The sequence below is a fragment of the Scardinius erythrophthalmus genome (assembly GCF_964197995.2).
Source record: "Scardinius erythrophthalmus genome assembly, chromosome: 12".
NCBI classification, from domain to species: Eukaryota; Metazoa; Chordata; class Actinopteri; order Cypriniformes; family Leuciscidae; genus Scardinius; species Scardinius erythrophthalmus.
In genome coordinates, this window is record NC_138232.1 from 12,244,716 (window position 1) to 12,270,234 (window position 25,519).

Sequence of the window (25,519 nt, forward strand, 5' to 3'; positions counted from 1 at the left end):
TTGCACCCACACATGCAGATGCGAGGCGAGTACTGCTAGAGAGCGGATGTGAAGGAACAAGAACAGATGCTTTGTTGTCTCAATCTGCCAATAAAAAAACAGAGATGAGGAGGAACAGAAGACCTAATGCTTCTCTCTGTGTGCAGACTTAGGGACTGGGTGGTGGAGAGATGTTGGAATACAAGCCTTAGGGGTTGTGCGTGTGTGTGTGTGTGATGGCTCCCAGTGGGTGAGCAGAGCTCAAGTGCCTGAGAAGAGGAAGGGTCTGACGTAAGCCTGCCAAAAACAGCTGCGATAGAGACGGAGGAGGGCGTTACATAGTGTGCATGTGAGGGGGCAAGAGACAGTCAAAGGGAGGACACCCCGAGAGACACTTAGAGGGAGACGTTGGAAGTTGGAGAGAATGTGTGGAAAAGATGGTCTGAGAGATATGATTCTGTGTTGGAACTGGACGCTAAGACACTGAGGAACAAGGAGACGTCCTTGAGGACACGGGAAACATAAAACAAAGAGCAACCTGGACTGAAGACCAAGGAAAACAAGTGCTAAGAAAGTGTAAAGAGGAGAAGGAAAGGATATCTAAGGAGGAATAAAGCAAGTGAAGTAGAATGGGTTGTGTCTTCAGCAAGCAGCGGTGGGCTAAACAGAGGAATTCCCAGCCCTCGGACCCCCCGAAAACACGAGACCTCACAGATGATGCAGAGATTCTCAGCTTAACAGAGGTACGTGTGTGTGTGTGTGTGTGTGTCTGCGTGCACACATGGGGTCATAGGTAAGAAGCTCTCCAGGCAATGATTGCATTGGGTCTCCCTCAATGCTTATGTTTTATGTCTTCTGTAAATCATTCCATATTTGCAATCTTTAGAATCAGAGGTTTGTCCATGGAGAACAAATGTAAAACATATAGTACTGTTTTCACTATTTGTAACTTTATAACTAATAATGTTTAGTTAATGTACTTTATAAAAGTTATCACAGTAAAACTTCAAAATGAGGTTCAGTTAATTAAAATTAGTGAATGCATTATTGTCATCATGAACTAACAAACATTTGTAAAAAAAAAAAAAAAAAAGATTAATTTCATTAACCTACTTTAACGTTAATATACTTTTGTTCATTAGAAATTCATGTTCATTCATGATACATTAATATTCATTAAATATAGCTTGACATGTTAACATTAATCTAGATTTATAAATTATGTAAGAGTACTGTTTGTTTCCAAATGCATCAACCATAATTGTTATATAATATATTATTATTATCCATTATATTTGATATTATTCATTATATTATGTTGGCGCGTATTTATATTGGCTATAATTTTTTGCTATATAGCCTAGCCATATTAACTTATTATAAAGTGTCTTTTTTGTTTACTCTTGGGGTTCCCGAGTTGGTTGACATTCCATAGGAGTATTTTTTTTTTTTAACAAAATTTCAGGTTAAAGTGTATATTTTAAGTGCTGTTAGCTGTCTCTTGTTTTAAGTGGTTCTGTTTAGAATATTTAGACCCCTGTCTCTGCTTATAATGCAGTCTAATGTACAGTGCAATTGAAAGTGAATGAAGTGTATGTAAAACTATTTTTTGCCACAAAGGTTGAATAGTAGCTGAAGGGATATTCCTGTCAGTGAACATTCACCCCCACACACAAACGCTCACTCACAATCACACTTCCATGTCCGTCATTTGGTGGCAGGTTGACTCTTTGGGGTCAGACAGCTTTAGCATGTTATGTGCCCTTAGAAAACTAACCTATAGGGTGGAAAATTGACCTCCTTAGAGATTTAAATGCATGGAAATAGAATAAGAGAATATTTCCACTTCACAATTCATTGTAAGCAGTGACAAACTCTTCCATGTCATAAGGGTGTAATGGTGTTGACATAAAAAAAGGGCTATATTTCCATAACTCTGACAAATAGCCAGATTATCATACACATGCAAGCATGCACACAAACACATAGGTTTCCCAGGGATCCTGTGGTCAGAAAGAGGTTAAAAATAGACGTGGAATTCTGGAACGGTGGAAGCATACCTCGGCCTTCCCACCTGCTCCCGTCTACTCCTGCCCGGAATGTGAGTGTGTATGTGTAAGAGAATTCCTATTAGCAAAACTCTATTTCAGAATGTAAGCAGTAACAGTAGCAGAGTATTTTTTTTATTTTTTATTTTTTATTATAGCCTCTACATTTGACTTTGGGAGAATTCTAGAAACCTAAACAGTGAGTTCAGTCTGCTATCTTCAAAAAGGCATGAGGAGAAAGCTGTGGTGTTGGATATGTGAAGGGAAATGCTTTATCCATGAGCCAAACTTTGGCTGCAGAGAGCAAGAGAGAAGGGTGGAGAGCTGAACATGTGCCTGTTAAGAACCACGTTTAAAAAGAAAAGAAAAAAAGTTTCTCTTATATCTGCGTTTTTTTACATTTAATATCTGGATGTCACAGGCTCGTAGTATGGAAACATAACCTCTATGAAGGGAACTTTTGCACTAGTTCATTAGTGAACGCGTGCTTTTTAAAACATCCTGTGTGATTGTTGAACAGTTATATTTCCTCTAAAACTTTTGGGCAGATCGATTAAGGTTTTATACAACCCATATGAATTAGCACGTGCTTCCTAATATTATAACGATTGTTTAGGCTACTTCCCATTTACAGGCTGTAGATGGCAGCATTGTCAAGCTGAGCCTTTCAAAGGTTGTGGTCAGTAAGATTTAAAGAATTGTAAGAATCTTACGAAAGTGAAAATAAAGACTGTCAAAAGTGATTGTAATATTGTTACAGAGATATAAATATATTTCGATTAAACGCTATTCTTTTGAACTTTCTATTCATAAAAGCATCTTACATTTATCATGATTAGGCTACCACAAAAATATGTTAAGCAGCACAACTGTTCAACAATGGTAATAATAATAATAAAAATGTTACTTGAGCACCAAATAGCAAATTCGACTGATTTCTGAAGGATCATGTGAAACTGAAGACTGGAGTAATGATGCTGAAACGTCAGCTTTGCTGAATTACATTAAAAAAATTATTCAAATTTAAAATAGTTATTTTAAAGTTTACTTTTTTTACTGTATGTTTAATCAAATAAGTACAGCTTTGGTGAACATAAGAGACTTATTTAAAAATCTTATCTAATTTTATAAACAAAATATTATAATTGCTATGAACGGAGTTAAAGCTTTCCTATAGGATTCATAATAATTTGTTGATGAAATGGTGGTAATATGTAGACGTCATTAATTAAGTTGGAAAAAGTCAGGTAGTTTGTAGGGTAGAACAGAATAAAGAGTTTTGTCATTCAGTGATTGTCAAATCATCCAACTGTCTTTCACAATATCTGCTCAGTGCATCAAAAACAGTTCTATCATCACAGTACTCTTCCCCAATACAAACATACATTTCATTCATCATCTACAGTATGAGTGATTGATTTATGCTCTTCATATCACCACGACTGGGGGCGTGTGGACATGTGTGCTCAGTTCTCATTAATATCGTGTGTGTGTGTGTGTGTGTGTGTGTGTGTGTGTGTGTGTGTGTGTGTGTGTGTGTGTGTGTGTGTGTGTGTGTGTGTGTGTGTGTGTGTGCTTACATACATAGTTGGAGAAAGTGGCTTCACACTCCTTTAAAGAGAGAAACTTCAAGAAGAAACACCACTGTGCTGTTTGCAGACAAACCCTCGACAGCCATGGCATGTACTGCAGAGGTAAAACACACATTTGCTTTTCTATCATACTTTACATTTACTTCTATTGTTTTTTTTTTAAATATATTTTTTATCATGTTTATTGAGCCGTTTACTCATGGTAAAATTACTCATGTTGGTTGCTCCACACAATGAATGTGATTTCAGGTTTTACTATCTTTGTGGGACATTTGGTCCCCACATAAGGCAAAACCTATCACATACACATAATGTACACACATATAACATAATGTACATTCATATTTATTTATATAATCCACATTTTCTCCTTGCAGAGTGTAAAACTGCAGTGCATACGAAATGCGAGGAAAAGGTATGTTTCTTTCTCTCGCAGCTGAAATGTTGTTACTGTTTGCTTATAATGTGAAGTACGTGAATATTGCTAAACTGTGATTGGCACTGGATTTGGCTATAAACAATAAGGAAATTCGGCTGAAAAATAAGTCCACTTCTTGGTAATGACTGTGTGTGTCCTTGTAGCACCAAATGTTCATCTATGATCTTCGTGGCTTTTGGTCTTGTGATCTGTGTCACTCACAAATATAGTACAAATAGGTCTAAATCCGATGAGTTATGAACTCTGGTTATCTTTGGTATTAATAGAAATTGCAATCAGTGCATCACACGGATATACACTAGTGTATCCACGCGTTATACACGCCACAGCTGTTCCTCTTGTTCTCTCCTTCTCTTTCTTATTATTTCTTTCAATTAAAAAAATTGTGTTCATCGAACCTAAATAAATTAAGGCAACAGTTTCCATGGACATAATATGTCAAGTGTCAAAACAATGCAAACATAACTATTCATGCCCCAATGCATGCTGGAAAAAAGTAACTGTTCAGCAACATCGTCTCTACTAATAGCGAAACAACTAAGTTTATCCGCTTCAAAAACAGCGCTGTTATTAACTCACTAGTAAGAAATGTCATGTGGCTTTTAATATTTTACTGATAATATCATCAGAGCAACGCTGACAACATGTTTCTGTGCCAGTGCTTGTCCGTACTGTGTGTGTTTGTGTTTGAGTGCGAGAGAGAGCGGGAGAAAGAGGGTATGGGCTTTCCATACATAATAAAATGTAATTTTGTGGCAAAAAATGGAAATAATTTGTAATAACTGAAATCATTTGGTGAAGTCATATGGAACTGTGATGCGGTCAAGACCTGCCTGGAACTACTTTAGCTGTGCGTTTCCCTGAAAATAATTGCACACCTTTGAACATTCATCAACCAATCAGATTCAAGCATTCAACAGCCCCATAGTATTAGACCTTAATGCGCCAGCGGATCTTTAGAATTTATGAACTTATGTGCAATCTTCAGAATAGCTCTGTATATTTCTATGGTATCGCATCGGTGAAGTAGATTACTTATTGTAGAGTTAAGAAAAGGTATCATGAGCATTGTAATGTTTTAAAGGAGAACTCCGGTCAATTTTAACATTGAGCTAATTTTTTTGTAAATTTGGAGTGCTGTCAATACAGAGAACAACGACAAAAATCGGTGTTGCCTACACCATGTTATCCTCTTTTTTGCACCCTGTTGACTTCAATGGGGCAAGTTTTAAACCTGCTTTTAGCCTCTTAACATCCTTGATGTGTCATTACAAGTGCACAGCTAATGTGAGTGATTCCTTCAGAGTCAACACGGGTGAATCTGACTGCAGTAGATGTGAAAGATATGAATAAAAATGATGTTATTTCAGCCAGCGCACATACCTGTATTTTCTTCCTGTTTTCGGTCGAAGTCCATAGTAATCGATTGTCGAGTTCACGCGCGTGATCATAGGTAACTAAACCTATGCGTGTGAACTCGACAATCGACTACTTTGGACTTCGACCGAAAACAGGAAGAAAATACAGGTATGTGCGCTGGCTGAAATAACATCATTTTTATTAATATCTTTCACATCTACTGCAGTCAGATTCACCCGTGTTCACTCTGAAGGAATCACTCACATGACCTGTGCACTTGTAATGACACATCAAGGATGTTAAGAGGCTAAAAGCAGGTTTAAAACTTGCCCCATTGAAGTCAACAGGGTGCAAATTTTAAAAAGAGGATAACACGGTGTAGGCAACACCGATTTTTGTCGTTGTTCTCTGTACTGACAGCACTCCAAATTTACAAAAAAATGAGCTCAATGTTAAAATTGACCGGAGTTCTCCTTTAAGCGGATGTCATAAGATGTGTCAGTAGACGGGAAGATTTTTAAACGAGCGGTTCATTCATAAATTAGTAAGATCTTACTTTCATTCTGTGGAAATACAGACTGGAAGACAAAGACTGAAAAGGGGCGGCGATACATAAGGTCTATAACAAAGAATAATAAATATTTTAACAAATGTATTGCTTATTGTTAGGTGATGCATTATGTTTAGGCATTAATTAATGGGACCTTATTGAAAAGTGTTACAGGTTCAATTAATGCATCATGAGCTAACAATGAAAAACTACAATAATCAAGTAAATCTTTGGACATTTTTAAAGCATCATTTACTTGATCTTAGAATACTTTTTACAGTGCATGCCCTCTGGTTTTAGAGAGAGAGAGGAAGAGTTGGGTGGGAGCAAGAGAGTGAGAGGATCAGAAAGAGAGAGAGAAAGAGAGGAGAGCACTCGTGTGTGTGTGTGTGTGTTATATGAACTCTAGAAAACTGGACACGTCTGAGAAAGGTACTGACACTTTTACTGTTTAAACAGGGATTTCATATTGCTTATTGCAAAAGTTAAGTATACTTTTAATGTACTTTTAATTTTGTATAGTATTTTTTTTTATCTTTGTAGTAAAAAAATGATCTGTTTGGCACAGAGAGAAATACTGTAGAAAAGTCAGAATCACCATTTGATGAAAGTGAAGACAAGAGTGTAAGACACTGACATATGAGAGATACAATCAGATTGTTATTAAGGATTATAAATGAACATTTATCTTTGAACTTTTTTTAGTGATCGAGATTGTGTGGGTGAGAGCATGTTATTGTGTCTGTGTCTAGCAATTAGTTGCTACCTGCTAAACAGGATGTAGTTAATGAACCCCTGTGTGTTTCCTCATCCCACATAAAGGATCTGTTTTGTCTGCTGTAATATAATTGTATCATTACACGCTTAAAAACAAAGGTTCTTTATTGTCATCGATGGTTCCATGAAGAACCTTTAACATCCACAGAACCTTTCCACTGCTTTATTCTTCACACTAAAAAAATATGGTTCACTGAAAGGTTCTTAGGGGAACCAAAAATAGGTAAAAACTCATGTTCGTTTCATTGTGTTTTCCAGCAGGGCAATCCACAGTCAATCTACTTAAGTCTATAGAGCTCAAATAATGAACAAAATGACTTTTCTTCAATGTAAGGCAGCAATGCAGTGAACATTCGTGACTTACATGGTGAAAAAAATACACTCGTACAAACAGACTCATGATTAGGAGGAGGCACAGGCCAGCTGATCATCTGAAATAGAGTAGTGGAAATAGTTCACAAAGCCATGCAGCAGGCATTTCATCCGTCCTGGATGGAGAGATCAGCTGCTTTTGTTTCTCTTTATATACGTGTCTCCACCCTCTGTCCACATCAGCCTCCATGTCTGTCAGTCTATCAGAATATCACACTTTCACCCTCCAATATCCAGAATGGTGGTCAGGTTTCAGTGACGGATTCTCAAACTTTTACATAACGTATTAAAGCCTTATATAGCCTATGCAAAGTCATGTGTGTTAGAGTGAGTGTGTATGTTAAAATGTTAAGTCTAAACTAATTACTGGAAAGGAAGCAGAGTAAACGTGTGCAAATATGTGCGCACCCACACACTCGCACACAGTGTTAAACAGTACCAGATGTCCCCTGGTGTGATGATAACCTAATGAGGACAGAGAGGATGTCTTTAAATGGAGAGTCACCCAGTGGCCCCAAAGTATGCTAGCTGCGTATGTGTATGTTTAAAACACTGTTATGTGTCTCTGTCATGGTCTCTGATGTCTAAACCCATATTATGTGTCAAGGATGTTTGATTCTGTGTATCTGGTTTCCATTCTTCCAGGTCACTTTCGCCTGTGAAGTTATCTCAGATCCAGTGAGTATTACTAATTTACAGATATTTACTTCCATAATGTCTATGGGTGAATTTGTATTTAACCCAACATTTAACAAATATATATTTTTAAAAAATCAGTGCATCTACATTACATTTACATTAACTCAATAGCGATTGATATTGAAGGATCTGATTGAGACTTCATGAATCGTATAAGAACTGATAATAAACAAAATCTCACCTAGATACTCAAAAACTTGAAGCAACCAGCTTTAGGACATGTGTTTGTGTAATGTCAACTTTTTATGCATTCACTTGTTCAATCAACCTTTAAAATAGAATTTGTCTGGGGAAAAATGGAAGTTGTTTGTCTTATGTTTGGTTAAAGTTGAAGTCTTATGTTTGGGGTCACAGAGACGCCAGGTATGAAACATGAATAAATGCAATGCATTTTCACATGTTAAGATTTTCTGATTGATTATACACACTGTAGTCCACTCCTGCCGGTTGTTTTCTTGTATTTTCTACAGTGTTTTTTTGCTGGGATTAAATAGACCCCAAGCAGAAACAATGTAATTATATTGTAAAATACATTGTTGTTTATGTTGTTGTTTTTGGTTGTATCAGAGGAATGTAATAAAACATTTGGAAAGGAAATAAGAAGTTCATTTTAAATTACTACTATTTTTTACAAAGACACAACTGGAGTCAAACACAAAACAAGTCATTATTAACAGAAAAGAACGGTTAAATGAATTGTGTTTGATGTATTGCAATTAAAAAGCAATGTCTGTATCATATCTGCCTGCCTTTTTCTCACATTAACTCTGATCTCTCCTAGCCTCCATTTCAAAACCAGCTGAACATCCCTCCCAGGTAAGAGCAAATTTTATAAAGCTAACTCTGAATGACAGACAAAAGAACAACATCATGAATGCAATGAATAGTTCACCGAAAAAGGGACAGTCTGTCATCACTTTGAAAATCAACCTGTTTGGAATGACATGTGGGTGACAATATGCAAATGTCTAATTTTCCAGACGTACCGTTCCTTTAAGTTTGCATGTGTTTGTCTCTTTTGTGTGTGTGTTTCACAGTAGAGACAGCATGGAAAGTGTTATGGAGAAGTTAATGGGCAGTCATTATGGTTTCGATCTGACCTACATCACTGAGCGCATCATCTCTGTCCTCTACCTGTCTGACCTGGAAGAACAGCATTACAGCGCTAACCTTAAGGAAGTGGCGGCCATGTTGAAATCTAAACATCAAGACAAGTTCTTGGTCAGTTGTATTGTTGTTTAAAATCATTGAGATTTAATTCCATATGAATTAGCACTCTCATGTCTCTTTCACTTCTTCTCAGCTTATAAATCTGTCAGAGAAACGTCATGACATCTGCAGCCTAAATCCAAAGGTGTCTTGCTCTTTGTTATTCTATTATCTAGATTTGCATACTATATTATAAGTCACTCTGTAGCTTGCTTGTTTTGACGTATGGCTCTGTTTCTGTATTTTTGGGATGACCCCTTCCCCTGCCTCAGGTTGAGGAGTTTGGGTGGCCCGATCTGCATGCCCCGCCCCTCGATAAAATATGCGCTGTGTGCAAGACCATGGAGAACTGGCTTAACTCTGACCCCCACAACGTGGTTGTACTTCACTGCAAGGTTGAGATCAGAAGTTATTTAATGTTTAATATAAGAGCTAAAAGTGTCTAAATGTCATCATAGTCTTATTAAAAGAATAGATCATCCAAAAATGAGATTCTTTCATCACTTACTTACTCCAAAGTCATTCCAAACTCATATGACTGTCTTTCTAATGGAAAAGTTTAGACTAATGTACTCTCTTTTTCGTGCAGTTGCAATGAATTTGGACTGAAGTGACAGAAAAGCACTATAAAAGTAACATAAAAGTAGTCCATACAACTGTATTTCTAGTATAATTCCTAAGATTATCTTCCCCTTTTGTAAACTCAATAACCAGATCCGTCTGATCCAATATATAGACTTGTAAATGATGAGAGAATTTAAATATCAAATTTTCATGTAATAGAAATCATAACCCCAAATTAGTATTAGTTGTTATATATATTTTTTTCTTCTCTATCTGTCTTCCTTTCTCTCTAACTTTTACTTTCTTAGGGAAACAAAGGAAACACGGGGGTGATTGTGGCAGCTTACATGCACTATAGCAAAATATCAGCTGGGTACTTACACACACACACACTTTTATATTTTATTTTATTATTATTATTTATAAATATTTTTTATTATGTATTTTTTTATTATAATTCATGGTGTATGCGTGCAGGGCAGATCAGGCTCTCTCGACAGTTGCTATGAGGAAATTTTGTGAGGATAAAATCTCTTCCTCTCTCCAGCCATCTCAGAACAGGTATGACCAATGTTTATTTATGTTTGTTCCAGAATAACTTGTTCTAGTTTGGTCATGATGTTCTCTCTGTCATCGCAGGTATATACATTATTTTGCTGGTCTTCTCTCGGGTGCAATAAAGATGAACAGCTCACCACTTTTCCTGCATCAGATTCATATTCCAGCTTTGCATAACTACCAGTCTGGAGGAGGTACACAAACCCCTTTTCAATCGAACCAAGGCCTTATTTTGCAATGTCTGTACTAAGTTTGGGGAGGGAAAAAGTATAGAATTCTATGTAAATGTTTTAAATGTTAAAATGTGTAAAAGTGATACTTGAACCAAAAATGAAAGGATCATTTACACATCCTCATGTCATTCCATGACTTCCTTTCCTCTGCAGAATACAAAAGAAGATATTTTGAATAATGTTTCAAATGATTTTGCCTATGGATGGCAATAAATGCCATTGGTATCCAACCCTTTAAAAAATTTTTTTTTTAAATCTTCTTTTATGTTCTTTTATGTTTAAAGAAAGTCATTCAGGATTGGAATGGCATGAGCGTGAGTAAAGGATGACAGAATGTAGCATCATTGCATTGCCTAATTTTTTCCATTACATTTTGAAGGTTACTCTCCCTTTCTGAAGATTTATCAGTCATTACAGCTGGTCTATTCTTCAGGCAAATAGTAAGTGGGTCTATTTTATCAGTCTCATTAAGTGTTACATGTTTTTCAGAGCTGTGGCATGGTGGCACTGTGCGTTCTGATATATTGACCTGTGGCACATAACCCTGCAAAATATCTATTTTATTAACCATCATTCAGCTGGTCTTGGCTGTTTTAAGTTGATCTTGATCTCACTCTGGCCATACTAATGTTGCTAGTCTCCCAGCTGTGCAAAGCTGGTATTATGCTGGTCAACAGGCTGGCTTTCCAGCTGAAAAGTGTTCAAAACCCCTCTAAAACCAGCCCAAAGACCTACCTTACCAGCTTAGGCTGGTTTAAGATTGTTTTTTTTCTGCAGGAAATCCAAGCAATGTGAGTTTCAAAACTCCAAATCACATTTCCTCTCTCTTCTCCACATGTCATGTCCTCTCTTGACTGACCTATGAAAACAAATCAGATATCATAATTTGCTGACTTCTTGTTGCTTGTGTTACAGTGATATTCAGAACCATAACAGTAAGATGTTGTGTGTGAATATTGAACCAGCTCTACTGCTGAAGGGAGACATCCTGGTGAGGACACTAACGAATTTCACATGAATACATTCTTGTTATATTAGATGCTCCTAAAACCTGTTCACTAGCCATTGCTTTGAAGAGAGAAACTATTTTAAAATACATATTTAAAAATATCATTCCATTATTAAGCGTATGATAAAAAAAAACAGAATATTGCGTGCAATGCTTGGGGTTAGAATTGATCAAAAGCTTTAATGCTAGGTATTAAACTTATATGAGAAAAAGTGTGTGCTATTAGTTTGCCAAGTTATCTGGCTTAAAGGGTTATGTCGTTCCAAACCCGTAAGACTTTCGTTCATCTTCTGAACACAAATGAACATCTTTTTAATGAAATCTGAGAGCTTTCTTTCCCTCCATTCACAGCCTACACAACTACCACTTCCAGGCCCCAGAAAGGTAGTAAAGACATCATAAAAGTAATCCATGTGACTCCAGTGGTTTAACCTCCATTTTATGAAGCGATGCGAGTGCTTTGTTTGTACAAAAAACATAATTTATCACTTTATTCACAAAATATTAATGTCCATCGCGCGTTCACGAGAGCACCACAGCAGATGCATGTTGTGTTGACGTGAGAGCAGACATTGTTGCGTGAACACGCGATGGAGATTAATATTTTGTAAATAAAGTGGTAAATTATGTTTTTTGCTCAAACAAAGCACTCACATCACTTCGTAAAATTGAGGTTAAACCACTGGAGTCACATGGATTACTTTTATGATGTCTTTACAACCTTTCTGGGGCTTGAAAGTGTCAGTTGCCTAGACTGTCAATGGAGGGACAGAAATCTCTCAGATTTCATAAAAAATGTCTTAATTTGTGTTCCGTCTTAAGGGTGAGTAATTAATGACAGAATTTTTATTATTTTTTTTATTATTATTATTACAAATTTTTTAATTCTGTCATCATTTACTTGCCCTCATGTCATTTCAAACCCATAAGACTTTTAAGATCACTTTAATGAAACCTGAGATGTTTCTGTCCCTCCATGGAAAGTCCAGCTAACCGAAATATAGAAAATTCTAAAAAATCATGAAGGCATTGTAAAAAGAATCCACATGAATTGAATGGTTTAATACAAGTCTTGTGAAGAGATATGATCACCTTATATGATGAATAGATTTAATTTAGGCTCAGGTTTCATTAAAATATCTTAATTTGTGTTTCGAAGATGAACGGATGTCTAATTGGTTTGGAAAGACATGAGGGTTAGTAAATGATGACAGAATTTTCATTTTTGTGTGAATTATCCCTTTAAAGATAAAAAATGTGAAAAATCCAAGCCATATATCTGGATAAGAATCTCACAGACACCTGGTGGGCCATTAACCACCAAGCAACCAACCAACCAGAACACCCTCTCAGCTGCATAGCAACACTTTTATAACCACTCAGAACACCTTATAAGAACCACATAGCAACGCCCTGGCAACCACCCATAACACCCAAGCAAAGTATTTGCAAGTTTTGTGCGGAATAGCAACACATTTCCTTCAGTAAAAATGTTCTTTTTGCTGTCTGTCTTTAGGTGAAGTGTTATCACCGTCTCTCAGATATGTGTATGAGAGAATGTGTGTTCAGAGTCCAGTTTCACACCTGTAGTGTTCATGGATCTCAGCTTGCTTTTGGCAAAGCGGAACTTGACCATGCTTGCACAGGTAAATACTTGCACTGTTTGTTTGACTGCCCACTCCAGTGCCTCAGCTTCTCAAAAGCAGAGAAATAACAGATGTTTTCTGTTTTATCATTCTGATTTGTGTTTATGTGTAGACGAGCGTTTCCCTGCAGACGCCACAGTGGAGTTGCTGTTTTCTTCTGGCCCGCAAAGGAGAGGTAAACATCTATCAACTTAACTCTTCCACCATTTTTCCATGTATTAGCACTGTCTTAATGCTGTATGTGTGTGTTTGTGTGTTCTGAGGTGGGGAGGTACAGGGAAATGAGCCGGGAGTATCTGTGGATTATGGCACCACAGATCCTGTTGTGCGCTGGGACTCGTATGAGAACTTTAACCTTCACCATGAGGATAGTGTTGAGGGTATGTGCACTCAGTCTAGTATGGACAGTTCTGTGTTAAAATGAAAACACACTAGTGTGGACAGCAATAGAGAAAGGACAAAAAAAAAAATCAATCTTTTTTTTTGAGAATCAGAGAATTGTTTATTTGAGGGGTTCCCTACTGGTAAAAAAATGCGTTCTGGGACAAAAACACACTGAGACATTTTTCATTCAATCCAAAGTCATGACACTGTAAATAATATGGTTTTGTCTATGTATTTCCCTGTGATCTCTAGATATCTGTCACACACGTGGGCCTTTGGACGGTAGCCTGTATGCTCAAGTGAAGAAGCGTCGAGCACAAGGCTCCAGTCCCAGCGGATGCCCTACCTCCATCAAAACCTCCACACACTTACCCAGTAATTCCTCCCCTCGTCCTCCCATTCATCTCTCCATCCAGCCTCTCTCACTCAGCAAAGATGCAAGTCGCTCATCTGCACCGCCAGAATCCCTCTCTCCACTTCCAAGAGAAAAAAAAGAGAAGGACAAAGACAGGGAAAGACACAGAGAAACCGCAATTCTTGACGATTGCGACGGCTCTCCCCTGAGACCAGATCGGCCCGTTCAGTCTTGTTATGGTCGTCCGTATTCCCACACTCATTCATTCTGTGGCCCAGACCTGACCAACCCGAATGCACTTGCACAAACCCTCCACCCCAAACACTACACACTTCCCTGCAGCCGCACTGCCCCACTGTCAGTCCGAGACCTGTGTGTAACCCACCCGGATCTTTTATGGGAAAGAGGGCGCTGTCTGCACCATCCCTGCCCAGACACCATTAGACACCTGTACTCATTTCCCCCTAAAGAAGCTCACCCTCATTCGCCACTTTCCCACTCACAGTCCTCCCATTCCCACACACTTCCTCCACAGACACGTGCGTTCTTCACTGGGGAGGCATGTCCTCTGTTCCATTGCTCCGCCCTCCCTCAGGGCCATGCCATCATCCCTCCTTCTCTATCCCCTAATCAGTCACTGCTCTCCAGTCCATACAGAGAGTTACGTTACAGCACGACATCGCCAACATCGTGCTCCTGCAGGGATTGTTCTCGCTTACGAGAGGACGTTGCCCTCCACTCTTTACGTGGCAGAGAATTAGAAGCTCTACCTTGGTCTAGAGAGGCGGAGTTTGGGATTAGGACGGAGGTGCCTATGCACTGGAGGGATGGAAGAGTGGAGTCTCATTGGGAGGGAGTTCAAGAAGCCGAATACTGGCGCCGCAAAATAGCGATGTCACCAGTAACATTATCATACGGACATTGCCACGCTATCCCAAAACAAGATCAAGCGGCATATGTCACAGCCACCCAACCCGAAAATATTACACCACTCAGTCCATATCCCAGCCCTCAAAGCAGTGGCTACCACAGTCCGCATCCACCTTGTCCCTGCTCTCCACAAGCGATCAGAGAGAGTCCTGGTTACGCCTCCATCAGTCATTCCTCAAACTCCTCCCCAATTGCTGTCACGCCATCTCCAAAACGAGCCAATCACAACAGTGCCTTAACTGAAGAGAGTCAGAATGGCCTTAATGGTAATCACATTGACACAGTTTGTCATTAGTCATTAAATTATGCCAAACATTGTGTTCCTAAAACAATTTTTATTAGATGTATATAATAGGAATATTTGTGGTATTATATAATGCAAATGAAGTGTCAGACTGTACACTACCATTCAAACGTTTGGGGTCAGTAAGATTTAAAACATTTCTAATGTTTAAGATTTCTATTTCAAATGAATGCTGATCTTTTGAACTGTCTATTCATCAAATAATCCTGAAAAAAGACTTTTCACAAAAATATTAAGTAGCACTGTTTTCAACATTGATAGTAATAAGAAATGTTTCTTGAGCAAATTAACATATTATGAGTTCTCTTAGGATCATGTGACACTGAAGACTGGAGTAATTTCTACTGAAAATTCAGATTGCCATGCATCACAGGAATAAATTATATTTTACAATATATCAAAATAGAAAACAGATATTTTAAACTGCAATAATATTTCACTATATCACATTTTTTACTGTATTTTTGATCAAATAAATGCAGCCTTGGTCAGCATACGAAACCTTTTCCAAAAGCCCAAATTTTGAATAGTAGTGTATATTTAAAGGGATAGTTCAACAACAACAACAAAAAGATACTTCTGTTCATCACTCTCAAGTCATCCAAACCAGTATTTTTTTTCCAACCAGATATTTTGTACAATGTAAACAAAATTAATTGGTGATTGATACTGTCTAGCCCTGAAAAGGACAGAAAAGTGGCAAAAAAGTTGCATAGTAAAAAGTCCATATGACTAAATGATGTAAACAGTGATAGAATTTTCATTTTTGGGTGAATCATCCCTTTAACTTTCAGCTTTCTTCTCATTTCTAATCTGTTCCATTTTTCTTTCTATATTGTGTGTTTTGTAGATAGGAGTATTAAGGTCTTAGATGCTGATAAAAGTCAAATTGAGGCCTTTTCTCATCCTACCCGGGACAGGTAATTATGTTTCTTCATGTGCATTAATCTCATGTCAACCACGGTCTTTATTTTGATAGTTGAAGATTGAATTTCAACCTAAATCCATCTGTGTATTCTAACAGTGGACCATTGGAGGCAAGAGATCCAATAAAAAGCAAAGCCCCAGAGGGTGAAACTTTCCCTGGATCTCTGATCACAGTTGTTTCCACTGCCAGTGGAGCAGAGGAAAAGATGAAGAAAACACAGATAATAGATTCTACATCTAACACCGCTGTCACTAGTAACCCACCATTATCCAAGGGTGTGGAGTCAGTGCATGTACAAACGCACAACCCCAGAGCTCTCAGTAACCGAGTCCCAGAATCAGTGCAGGATAAAGGGGAGCGCCCTGGCTCATGCTACACCTCAACTTCAACCTCAACAAGTCCTCAGCCGCCTCTTTGCTCTTCAGAGAGAAATTCCACTTCTGAATTCCCTTCATTCGACATAAATGCTGAAAGGCGAAGCCTGACACCCTTGACCAACTGCAAAGAGGGAAGCAGCAATAGTGACCTGACAACATTGTCACCTGACCCTGATGGCTACATCACACCCTCATTCCCTATAGTGTCATACTGCTACCCTCTTCTGACAGTGCCTCATGTACCATACACAGGCTACACTGCAATCACCATCCCGGCCTCCTTACCTCAACCTCCTCTTCCTGAAAAACAACGTTCACCCCCCCTTCAGAACATGTCTGATAGCACTGGCACTTCCTCAGAAAAATCAGCTGGAAAACCTTCTATTTTATCTGCCCAGTTCCATGTGTCCTTCTCCTCTACCACCAGTGAATTGCCTCCCACTTCTAGTTGCAAAGTAACCCCCTCTAGTGGTGTAGAGGAGCCAGAGAACCGCCTCAGCTCCAAGTTTGTTCAAGACAGCTCCAAGTACTGGTACAAACCGGGCATCTCCAGAGACCAGGGTGAGAACATCTGCGTGTTTAATGGTGCTTGCTTCAATATTTTGTACATTTACATTTATTCAATTGGCAGATTTTGTATGCATTCTCTGGCAGTCGAACCCATGATTATGGCATGCTATGCTCTACACAGTTTAACTATTATATATTACTAGGGATACACAATATATAGGTACCATTAGAAATTTCTTTGATTTTTTTAGTATTTAATTATATTAGATATTTAATTGCAAATGCTCATTTCCTGTTTTTACGTTTAGATTACCTTGCTGTTATCTAACGCTCACCTAAATTTAATCCTTAAAAACAATAATAATCTAGTAACACAGTTTTATTTGTAGTGCTTTTTACAAAACATATTGTTTCAAAGCAGCTTTACAGAAAATCATGATCCTCATGCCTTATAGTCGAATTTAGCAGATTAGAGCTGAGCAATGATATAGTTTACATTTTGCAATAATATTAACAATTGAGCAGTTGATATTTGCTATTTAAAGTATTTACCGCATTTTTCCATTTTTTTTTTTTATTGCTTAGCCTTAGGCAAAATGGACTCGAATTTTAATATAGGCCATTTATCAGTTATTAGCCATAACATGAAAACAATTATCGAGTTTTCTTATTGGTCAGAATTTTATCGAATACGATTAATCTCAGCGCAAGCATTAAACACCCAGGTGTTTGTGTTATTAATTTAAGCGGCCATGAAGAAACTACCATCTACCCAGGAACACCCTAACAACTGCATAGTAATACAATAAAAAAAATGAAAAACCTGAGCATATTTGAATGAGCAAATAAATTGTAGGAATTAATACATTTAAAAATATAGTTGTATTAAATTATCATTCTATAGGAGATGATGCATATTACAGAAATATTGCTGTGCCTCTATTAACAGAAGTACAAAATATCTCTTTCCCCATTTAGCTATTGCAGTATTGAAAGATAAGGAGCCTGGCTGCTTTCTCATTAGGGATAGTAATTCATTCCAAGGCGCATATGGATTGGCCCTCAAAGTCACCACACCTCCAGCCCACGCTAGTAACCATGGTGAGACGGGCAACCCACAGGAGCAGCTAGTTAGGCACTTCCTGATTGAGAGTGGCGCTAAAGGTGTCAAGATCAAAGGATGCCAAAATGAAACATATTTTGGTGAGACAAAGACGATTATGATTGGTTTATGGGTGTTTTTCTAATGCTCTGCGTTGAAAACAGTGACTCCTGTTGATTTTGTATTATGATTCTTCTCTTTCCTCCCAGGCTCCCTGTCTGCTTTGGTGTATCAGCACTCCATTACTCCTGTGTCTCTTCCGTGTGTACTGCGAATCCCAGATAGAGGTCATACAAACATTTAAACCTTTGCCAATGCATTCTCTTTTTTTTCATAGTGAGTGTATAACTGTCTGATTGTGTTTCAGATCTTGTTGGTGAATTGCAGGAGTTGCAAAGTGGAACTAATACCAGCACAGCTGCTGACCTATTGAAACAGGGGGCAGGTGAGTTTATTTTTTATTTTATTTTTCTATGTATAAATGGTTGGAGGAAAAAAGCTATATATAAAAGTTTGGGGTTGGTAAGATTTTTGTTCTTGAAAGTTTCCTAAGCTCACCAAGTCTTCACTTATTTAAACAAAAATACAGTAAACATTTTTTTCATAATTTTTTTCTATTTTAATGTAATTTATTTCTGTGATGACAAAGCTAAATTTCAGCAGCCATTACTCCAGTGTTCAGTGTCACATGATCTTTGATAAATCATTCTAATATGCTGATTTGGTGCTCAAGATACTGTACATAGTTGTGCTTCTTAATATTTTGTGTACACTATGATACTTTGTTATTATTTGATTAATAGAAACTTCAAAAGAACAGCATTTATTTGAAATGTTGTAACGATGTAAAAGTCTTTATTGTCATTTCCGATCAATTTAATGCATCCTTGCAGAATAAAAAAAATCGTACTGACCCCAAACATTTGAATGGTAGTTTATAAAAAAAAGAGCTTGATGATAAACTTCAAAGTTTATATTAATTATATTTCATTAAAAATAAAAATATGAAACAAATTAATACAAAGTTCTGTCATGAAACTCTAGATAGCACAGGCTGATAGGGCCTTTACTCAATCTATTTGCGATCACAGCTCCATTGAGAGAGTTGTCATGGCAGAAATGTCCCTTTTCTCCCTCTAATATAATTTTTTTACTCTCTCACTCTCTCTCTCTCTCTCTCTCTCTCTCTCTCTCTCTCTCTCTCTCTCTCTCTCTCTCTCTCTCTCTCTCTCTCTCTCTCATTGTCAGCTTGTAATGTTCTCTACCTAAATTCAGTGGAAACGGAATCTTTGACTGGCCCGCAAGCCGTCTCCAAGGCAACCAAGTGTACTTTGACCCAGGAGCCTCGTCCTTCGCCAACAGTCGTCCACTTCAAAGTGTCCAAACAGGGCATCACCCTCACTGATAATCAGCGCAGGTACAAACACACATGTTGAATAACACGTATGTTTTGCTTCGCCAAGCAAAACAACATTCATTGTATCATGGCTTTATTAATAACACTCCCCAAGCATATTTTTAGTACCGTCCTTCAAGTATGAGATTAAAGTTACTTATTTTAGACATTCAAGCAAACCACATGCCTTTATGGCTCATTCCCAAGACATTAATCGGAGACACTGAAAAGTAAAAACAGTCTTCATAGTCATGACACAGATAAGAATCTAATCCATATCCTCATTCTCTCTCTCTCTTCTCTCTCTCTCTCTCTCTCTCTCTCTCTCTTTATACAGACTCTTTTTTAGGCGACATTACCCTATTCATACAGTGACTTTCAGCAGCGTGGATCCGCTGGATCAAAGGTAAAACTCAAGATGGAATGATTAGAAAAATACAACTCCAATCTACAACAGACTGCATCGTTCATATACTCTGCCAATTGCCAAGCCAACGTGTATCGCTTTGAACGTAGTATAGTGAACATGTCTAGAGGAGAGGGTTTGACTCTCATGCTGATCCATCAAGTCTATCAACGTGCCATTATTTTGCACAAGGGCTCTCCTGCCCTCTTTAAGCTTCTCTCTTATTTGCTCTGCTTGCACATGTTGCTTAGCCTCTGCGTGTGTATGTGTGTGCGTGCGTGTGTGTGTGTGTGTGTGTGTGTGTGTGTGTGTGTGTTTGTGTGCGTGCCAGGTGGATTGATGCTGATAACACTTCCTGCAAGTAAGTGCTTCTACTTATACACTTACACTTACACAATTTCTCTTTTGGTGTAGCATTTCTCATGTTTTCTGGAAGTTTATTCCTAAATATGTAAATTTAGGAGTGAGACAACTTGTTTTTTTGCCCACTCAGATTTCTGATTTCTAAAGTGCCCCTTTATGTTTTTTCGGATATTACCTTTCATGTAGTGTGCTATATAGCTGTTTAGATCTGCAAAGATCAAAGTTATTGTCTCCCAAAAGAAAGAACCAATTCTGAACTGCCTGAAACGAGTCGTCAGTAACTCCAGTCATACTTCCTTGACGAACCTACGTATGGTTTGTAACGAACTTGCATAAAGCCCGCCTATGGTCTTCACTGGCTGAAAATACAGGCTCCGGAGCTGAAATTCAGATATAGTAAAGCCTATTTCGTTTTCGAAACGCGCTGTAAGAGGTAGACCAATCACAATAGACTGGGCCAGCTGACCAATCAGAGCAAAGCAGCTATCGGAAAGGAGGGGTTTAGACCGATCAGATCCTTGATCGAATCATTGAACCGTTTCAGACACTGTGAGAAAAGAGGTGATGCTGCAATGTATATTATGAGAAAATGACCTAAAATTTACCTTTGATGCATGTAAACCTATTGTAGAAGACCTCCAAAACAAAATTAGGAACCTTTAAAATAGTATATTAAGGATTGTTAAGCACTTTAACAATCTGTCATGGTCTGATTCTTACTTGTTTTCTATAGGATGTTTGGATTTGTTGCACGGCGCAGTGGTGGTTTGGGAAACGTGTGTCACCTGTTTGCAGAGCTCGACCCAGAGCAACCAGCCACAGCCATTGTGAACTTCATCAATAAAGTCATGCTGGGACCTCAACAGCTGCGAAAATGAACACAGTATAGAGAGATGGAGAAAAACAAAATTGAGAGAACAAAGGAAAAGAGGGTAGTGCAGTGGATATTGTTACATTTATACACAGAATCAGAGGAGTGTTTGTCATTAGGATGGACAAAAAAACAACTCAGTATGCAAGCTTCCACTTTTTCTGTCATGTTCACATGTAGTAAAAATCAGTGTGATAAGGTCAGGTTAAAATTGAGTGCATTATGAAGTGATTTTAAATTATATGCCTTTTTATTGAATAAAAATGAATTCTATGAGAAAAACAACAACTGGACATTTTCCTGGTAAAGTATATCTAATGGATACATAAAAGGTAGAGAAAGTTTTTTTAACACAAACCTTTTTTGGGTTAAGTAAATGGGCCTTTTTAATCCTACCACTCAGGATGCCAAAGTGTATGACTGAACAGAACAACAACTGTGTTCTGTTTTTATTTTCATTGATTTTTAATTTTGACTTGTGTGTTTGGTTTCAGTTTAATGGTCAGAATGTTTTGGTTGTTTGTTTTCTATTCAAAATGGCCTTTACAAGACAATCATATTTTTTAGCAACTGATGCATTTTAAAATGTATACTTTTTTGGTATTTAAATAAAATATGAATAAAAATGGAAAATATGAAGAACTACAATGTCTAGACTCTCATTTTTATATAGAAATGATCTGATTTCCAGTTATTTAATAAAGGTTTTCAGTCATGTTTCTTTGTTTTTGTTTTTCTAAATTTGTTAATCATGTTGGGCGTCACTTTCTTACGTTCAAACTGACAAGCACTGCTAGTCTTTGCTTGTTGCCCTTTAAACATAGTTTGCTAAGGTGTGGCATACAATCCTAAACTTATGAATTCAGCCATTTAATTGGGCTCAATATCTCACAGTAACCATCAGACTGTAAATCAACATTAAATCAACTTATGTGGTCTGCAAAGTGTAAATTAATAATATATTTATAATTATTTTGGAAATTTTAAACATTTTTACATCAGTCTGGTAATAGAGCAAAAATATATATTTCATATTTAAAGTTCTCAAGTCTCACGCATTGGCCGTGAGACACACGCAATTCAACCAGTTCACACGCTCACACGCCACACCGTGTATTTCTCACGCTGAAAAGGCAATGCCAACCAAGTTGTCCTGCAAGCTTTATATAACGTTGTATACGAGGCGCGGGCACACAAAGTGAAGTTTCCTGCCGCCAGCACGTATCTCGGCCAGATTGCGTTCGTTAATGGGCAACATAGATGCGCGAACACACGGAAGTTGACGGAACATTCTTGGCCACCGTACGTTCGTTACTAGGTAACCAACAACATCGCGCGAACACACGTCGTGACGATGGAGAAGGTAAGTTGGAAGAAAGCTCGTCTAACAATTTTAGGCTAGAACATTTAATATATAAACCATCGTATACATTATTATTGATGCAGTCAAAAACTCTACAACTACTTTGCAACCAGGCCAGAAGCTTTGGCTCAGTTTGGCTAGCTTACGTTATCTGAAACTAAGGGAAATGTTAGTGGGTATGGGAAGGAATGAAGATGTATTTCTTCATTTTATTTTAAATAAATTTAAATTTATTTATTTAATTTAATTTTAAATTATATATTATACTGTATTAATAGTCTTTCAAGTTACATTAAGGCTACATGTATTAAAGCAGAGTGCTCTGGGTAATATTTTTATATACTGTCAAAACATAATCATTGCCATTGCATTTGTATTTGTATTTTTCAAACACTTACAACACAAAACACATTTCATAAGCTGGAGTGTGTACTCTTGTGTACACACACACACACACACACACACACACACACACACACACACACACCATAATAATACTTTAATATGTAATTTGTTCACAATGTCCCACCACACAATACATCATTATACCATTTCAACTAGACACATTCAAAATGCAAAAATATTTGTTTTTCCAAACTGTTTGGAGCAATTTGTTATATTTTTGTAATTTTTGTATAACTTATTTGTAATTTTGAAATATAACATTAAAGAGTATATTTGATGTGATGAATTGCTCTGTCATTTATCAGATTGACCAATTGTTATAATTTGAATTTGTGCTGGTTAATATGAACAATGGGTGAAATTGGTGGGCGGGGACAGGTGGGGCCGGGGCTTCATTAGGGCCCCACCCCCAACCGCATGTGATCTCACTCCAAGCTTTTGATAAAACTTGAGAACCCTTTAAACACATAGTCTTACTGTGACAAAAAAAAAAAAGAAAAAAGAATGGCCATTGCAACAAGGAATCAACTGATGGGCTGTTGTGCTGATGTGAATTTATTTTACTGTCACAAGTTTTATGACTTAGATAAGCAGCTATCAAATATCAAAACCGGTCCATCCTCATCAGTAAATTAAATATGAGCATACTCACGAGTGACTTCTTGGAGACACTGTATCATTGTTTATTTTGTAAACGTACACATGATGAATGATTTTTATGAAGGTGCAAAGCTGATGCTTTAACCTTAGGTTTTCTAATTCAACACGACAGCATTTGTTTTCAATCTTCGACTATTGTGGCTTTTTCTGCTTTTTCAAAAGGACGAGGTCCCACCGAGATTTGAACTCGGATCGCTGGATTCAAAGTCCAGAGTGCTAACCATTACACCATGGGACCGCACTGCCGCGAGGAGCAGCACAACGACACTTATTCATTATGTCAATATGAGTGCTGTTATATATAGCTATATAGTATAAAATTGTGCGTGTGTATATGTGTTTATTGTGAATTTGCGATGTTTCCTTAATTCGGGCATATGGCGCGTGCCTATTTTATTTAGCTACGGCCGCGTCAATTGCAGGTTCACTCAAACCAACAGTATTTAGCTTGTTAAGTAGTTTTAACCGTTGTATAAGCTATAACCTAGGCTGACTTTTCTTTCCTTCTACTGACTTTCATATTTGTCGAATTTTATCAACTTTTTTGCTTTACTTTATTTATAGTATGGCTATTATGTATTTTCATAAGCGCTAACATAGCATATCGTTACCTCAGCTGTAAATTAAGCTCACCTTGTAGCCTACAGTCAGTGGCTCGGACTGAAGGGAATCTCAAACTCACAATCTCCTCTGTCGAAAAAGGTTTTAATAGTATTATTTACACCTTTCTACCGAGCAACAGGCACATCAGATTACAAAACGGCATGCCTCTTATTATTTTCAAATCTCAAATCAAAAACAAGAGACGACTGTCGTGCACGAACAATCCAGGGTAGCCTATAGCCTGCTTATTAAATGTATAATTGTGACAAAAACATCTGCAGCAGATTCTTTATTTGCAAGAGTAGAATCTGAGGCTGAAACTGAAATTTTCATTTTTTTTCGCTGTGATCCACACTTTCTCCAGGAAATCAAATGCCTTTTTTCGTTGTGCAGTTTATGAACAAAGATGTAGAAGATTATCTCTTTCAGTTTCCCTTTTGAGCTAATCTAAGAAAATATTTTAATTACTAAATAAGGGTCAAATAACAGACTAAAAATTCTAACCAATTTTGGCAACACTATTTTACAATCCCTTGTAGTAGGCCTAAGCCTATGTTACATGTAGGCTACTTACTACAGTACATTACACCATTAAGCAATAACTAACCCATAACCAAACCCTATACTAAGTATTATAGTCTTCTTAAAATTACTTACTGTAATTACACAGTAACAAGGATACCTTAAAATAAAACGTAACCTCAGTTTTATCTAATTTTACACAACTCTTAATTGTCAGGATACAAAACACGAGATTCACTTGCAAGTGCACAAGACATTTAATGGAAGATAAGTGAACAGATACAGAGAGAGTTTGAGTGTCGTGGGTGAAAATGGAATATCCTCGGTAGCACAGCGACTACAGTGGGCAGTGAGGATGAATTTCCAGCAGAAATCCAAAATAGACCATCCACCCAGGCAGAAACCCAAAGTCAGTCAAATATTCCAAAAATCAAAAGTAAAGTCCTTAGGCGGGCAGGAACAATTCCACAAGCAGCAGGCAAACTGGAACACAGGAGAATCTGAGACACTAACAGAGAACAAACAGTAAGCACAAGATGAACCGACAAGTAATGAACAAACACTGACTCAATATATAGCAAAGGCTGACGAGCCGCAGATGAAGCTGATTGTTAATCAGCATCAAGGTTGCCCAGCAACACAGGTGATACACACACACACACACACACACACACACACACACAAATCACAGAAGACAAGAATGAATCTGCGAACCGTGACATTAATTGAATTTATGTATTAATCTACATAAAGTTATCAAACATGTATCAAACAACTATTACTGTTTACAAAGTGTATTGCTGATAACATTTAATTGTTTATAGCGTCTTTTTATTTTTTTAGTAAAAGTATTTTATGGCTTTTAAAAACATGAATCATGTTTTTATATGATTTCCATGCAGAATCCTGATTGGATGGCTGCCCTTGACCTTTGACCTAAAATGAAGTAACATTCTATGTTCCTCGCACATTCCAGCATGATCTTTGAATGCGAGTAATGCGAGTC

General features: G+C 37.5%; 1 protein-coding gene across 3 annotated transcripts; it reads left to right on the forward strand.

Annotated features, from left to right (window-relative positions):
* Positions 1–307: 307 nt before the first annotated feature.
* tns2b (tensin 2b) lies at positions 308–21,608 on the forward strand. Of its 3 annotated transcripts, none has more exons than XM_081379953.1 (26): positions 308–722; positions 3,616–3,721; positions 3,997–4,034; positions 7,762–7,794; positions 8,597–8,631; positions 8,853–9,036; positions 9,119–9,169; positions 9,297–9,419; positions 9,897–9,961; positions 10,066–10,149; positions 10,228–10,340; positions 10,759–10,819; positions 11,295–11,370; positions 12,905–13,034; positions 13,147–13,209; positions 13,298–13,414; positions 13,671–14,969; positions 15,858–15,927; positions 16,032–16,873; positions 17,801–18,025; positions 18,134–18,211; positions 18,292–18,369; positions 19,173–19,341; positions 19,658–19,726; positions 19,978–20,087; positions 20,823–21,608. In XM_081379953.1, the coding sequence occupies exons 1-26, from the start codon at positions 609–611 to the stop codon at positions 20,918–20,920; spliced, it is 4,431 nt and encodes a 1,476-aa protein (XP_081236079.1). In that variant the 5' UTR covers positions 308–608; the 3' UTR covers positions 20,921–21,608. The 3 variants fall into 3 exon arrangements, with proteins under 3 accessions (XP_081236079.1, XP_081236080.1, XP_081236081.1); XM_081379954.1 differs by having other exon boundaries at positions 20,058–20,087; XM_081379955.1 differs by lacking the exon at positions 19,978–20,087.
* The last annotated feature ends 3,911 nt before the right edge of the window (positions 21,609–25,519 follow it).

Coding starts and splice junctions, on each gene's coding strand:
- tns2b (XM_081379953.1), top strand. CDS start 609: ATGGGTTGTGTCTTCAGCAAGCAGCGGTGGGCTAAACAGAGGAATTCC. Junction 10,341..10,758: donor TAACTACCAGTCTGGAGGAG/GTACACAAACCC, acceptor TACATTTTGAAG/GTTACTCTCCCTTTCTGAAG. Junction 10,820..11,294: donor GTCTATTCTTCAGGCAAATA/GTAAGTGGGTCT, acceptor CTTGTGTTACAG/TGATATTCAGAACCATAACA.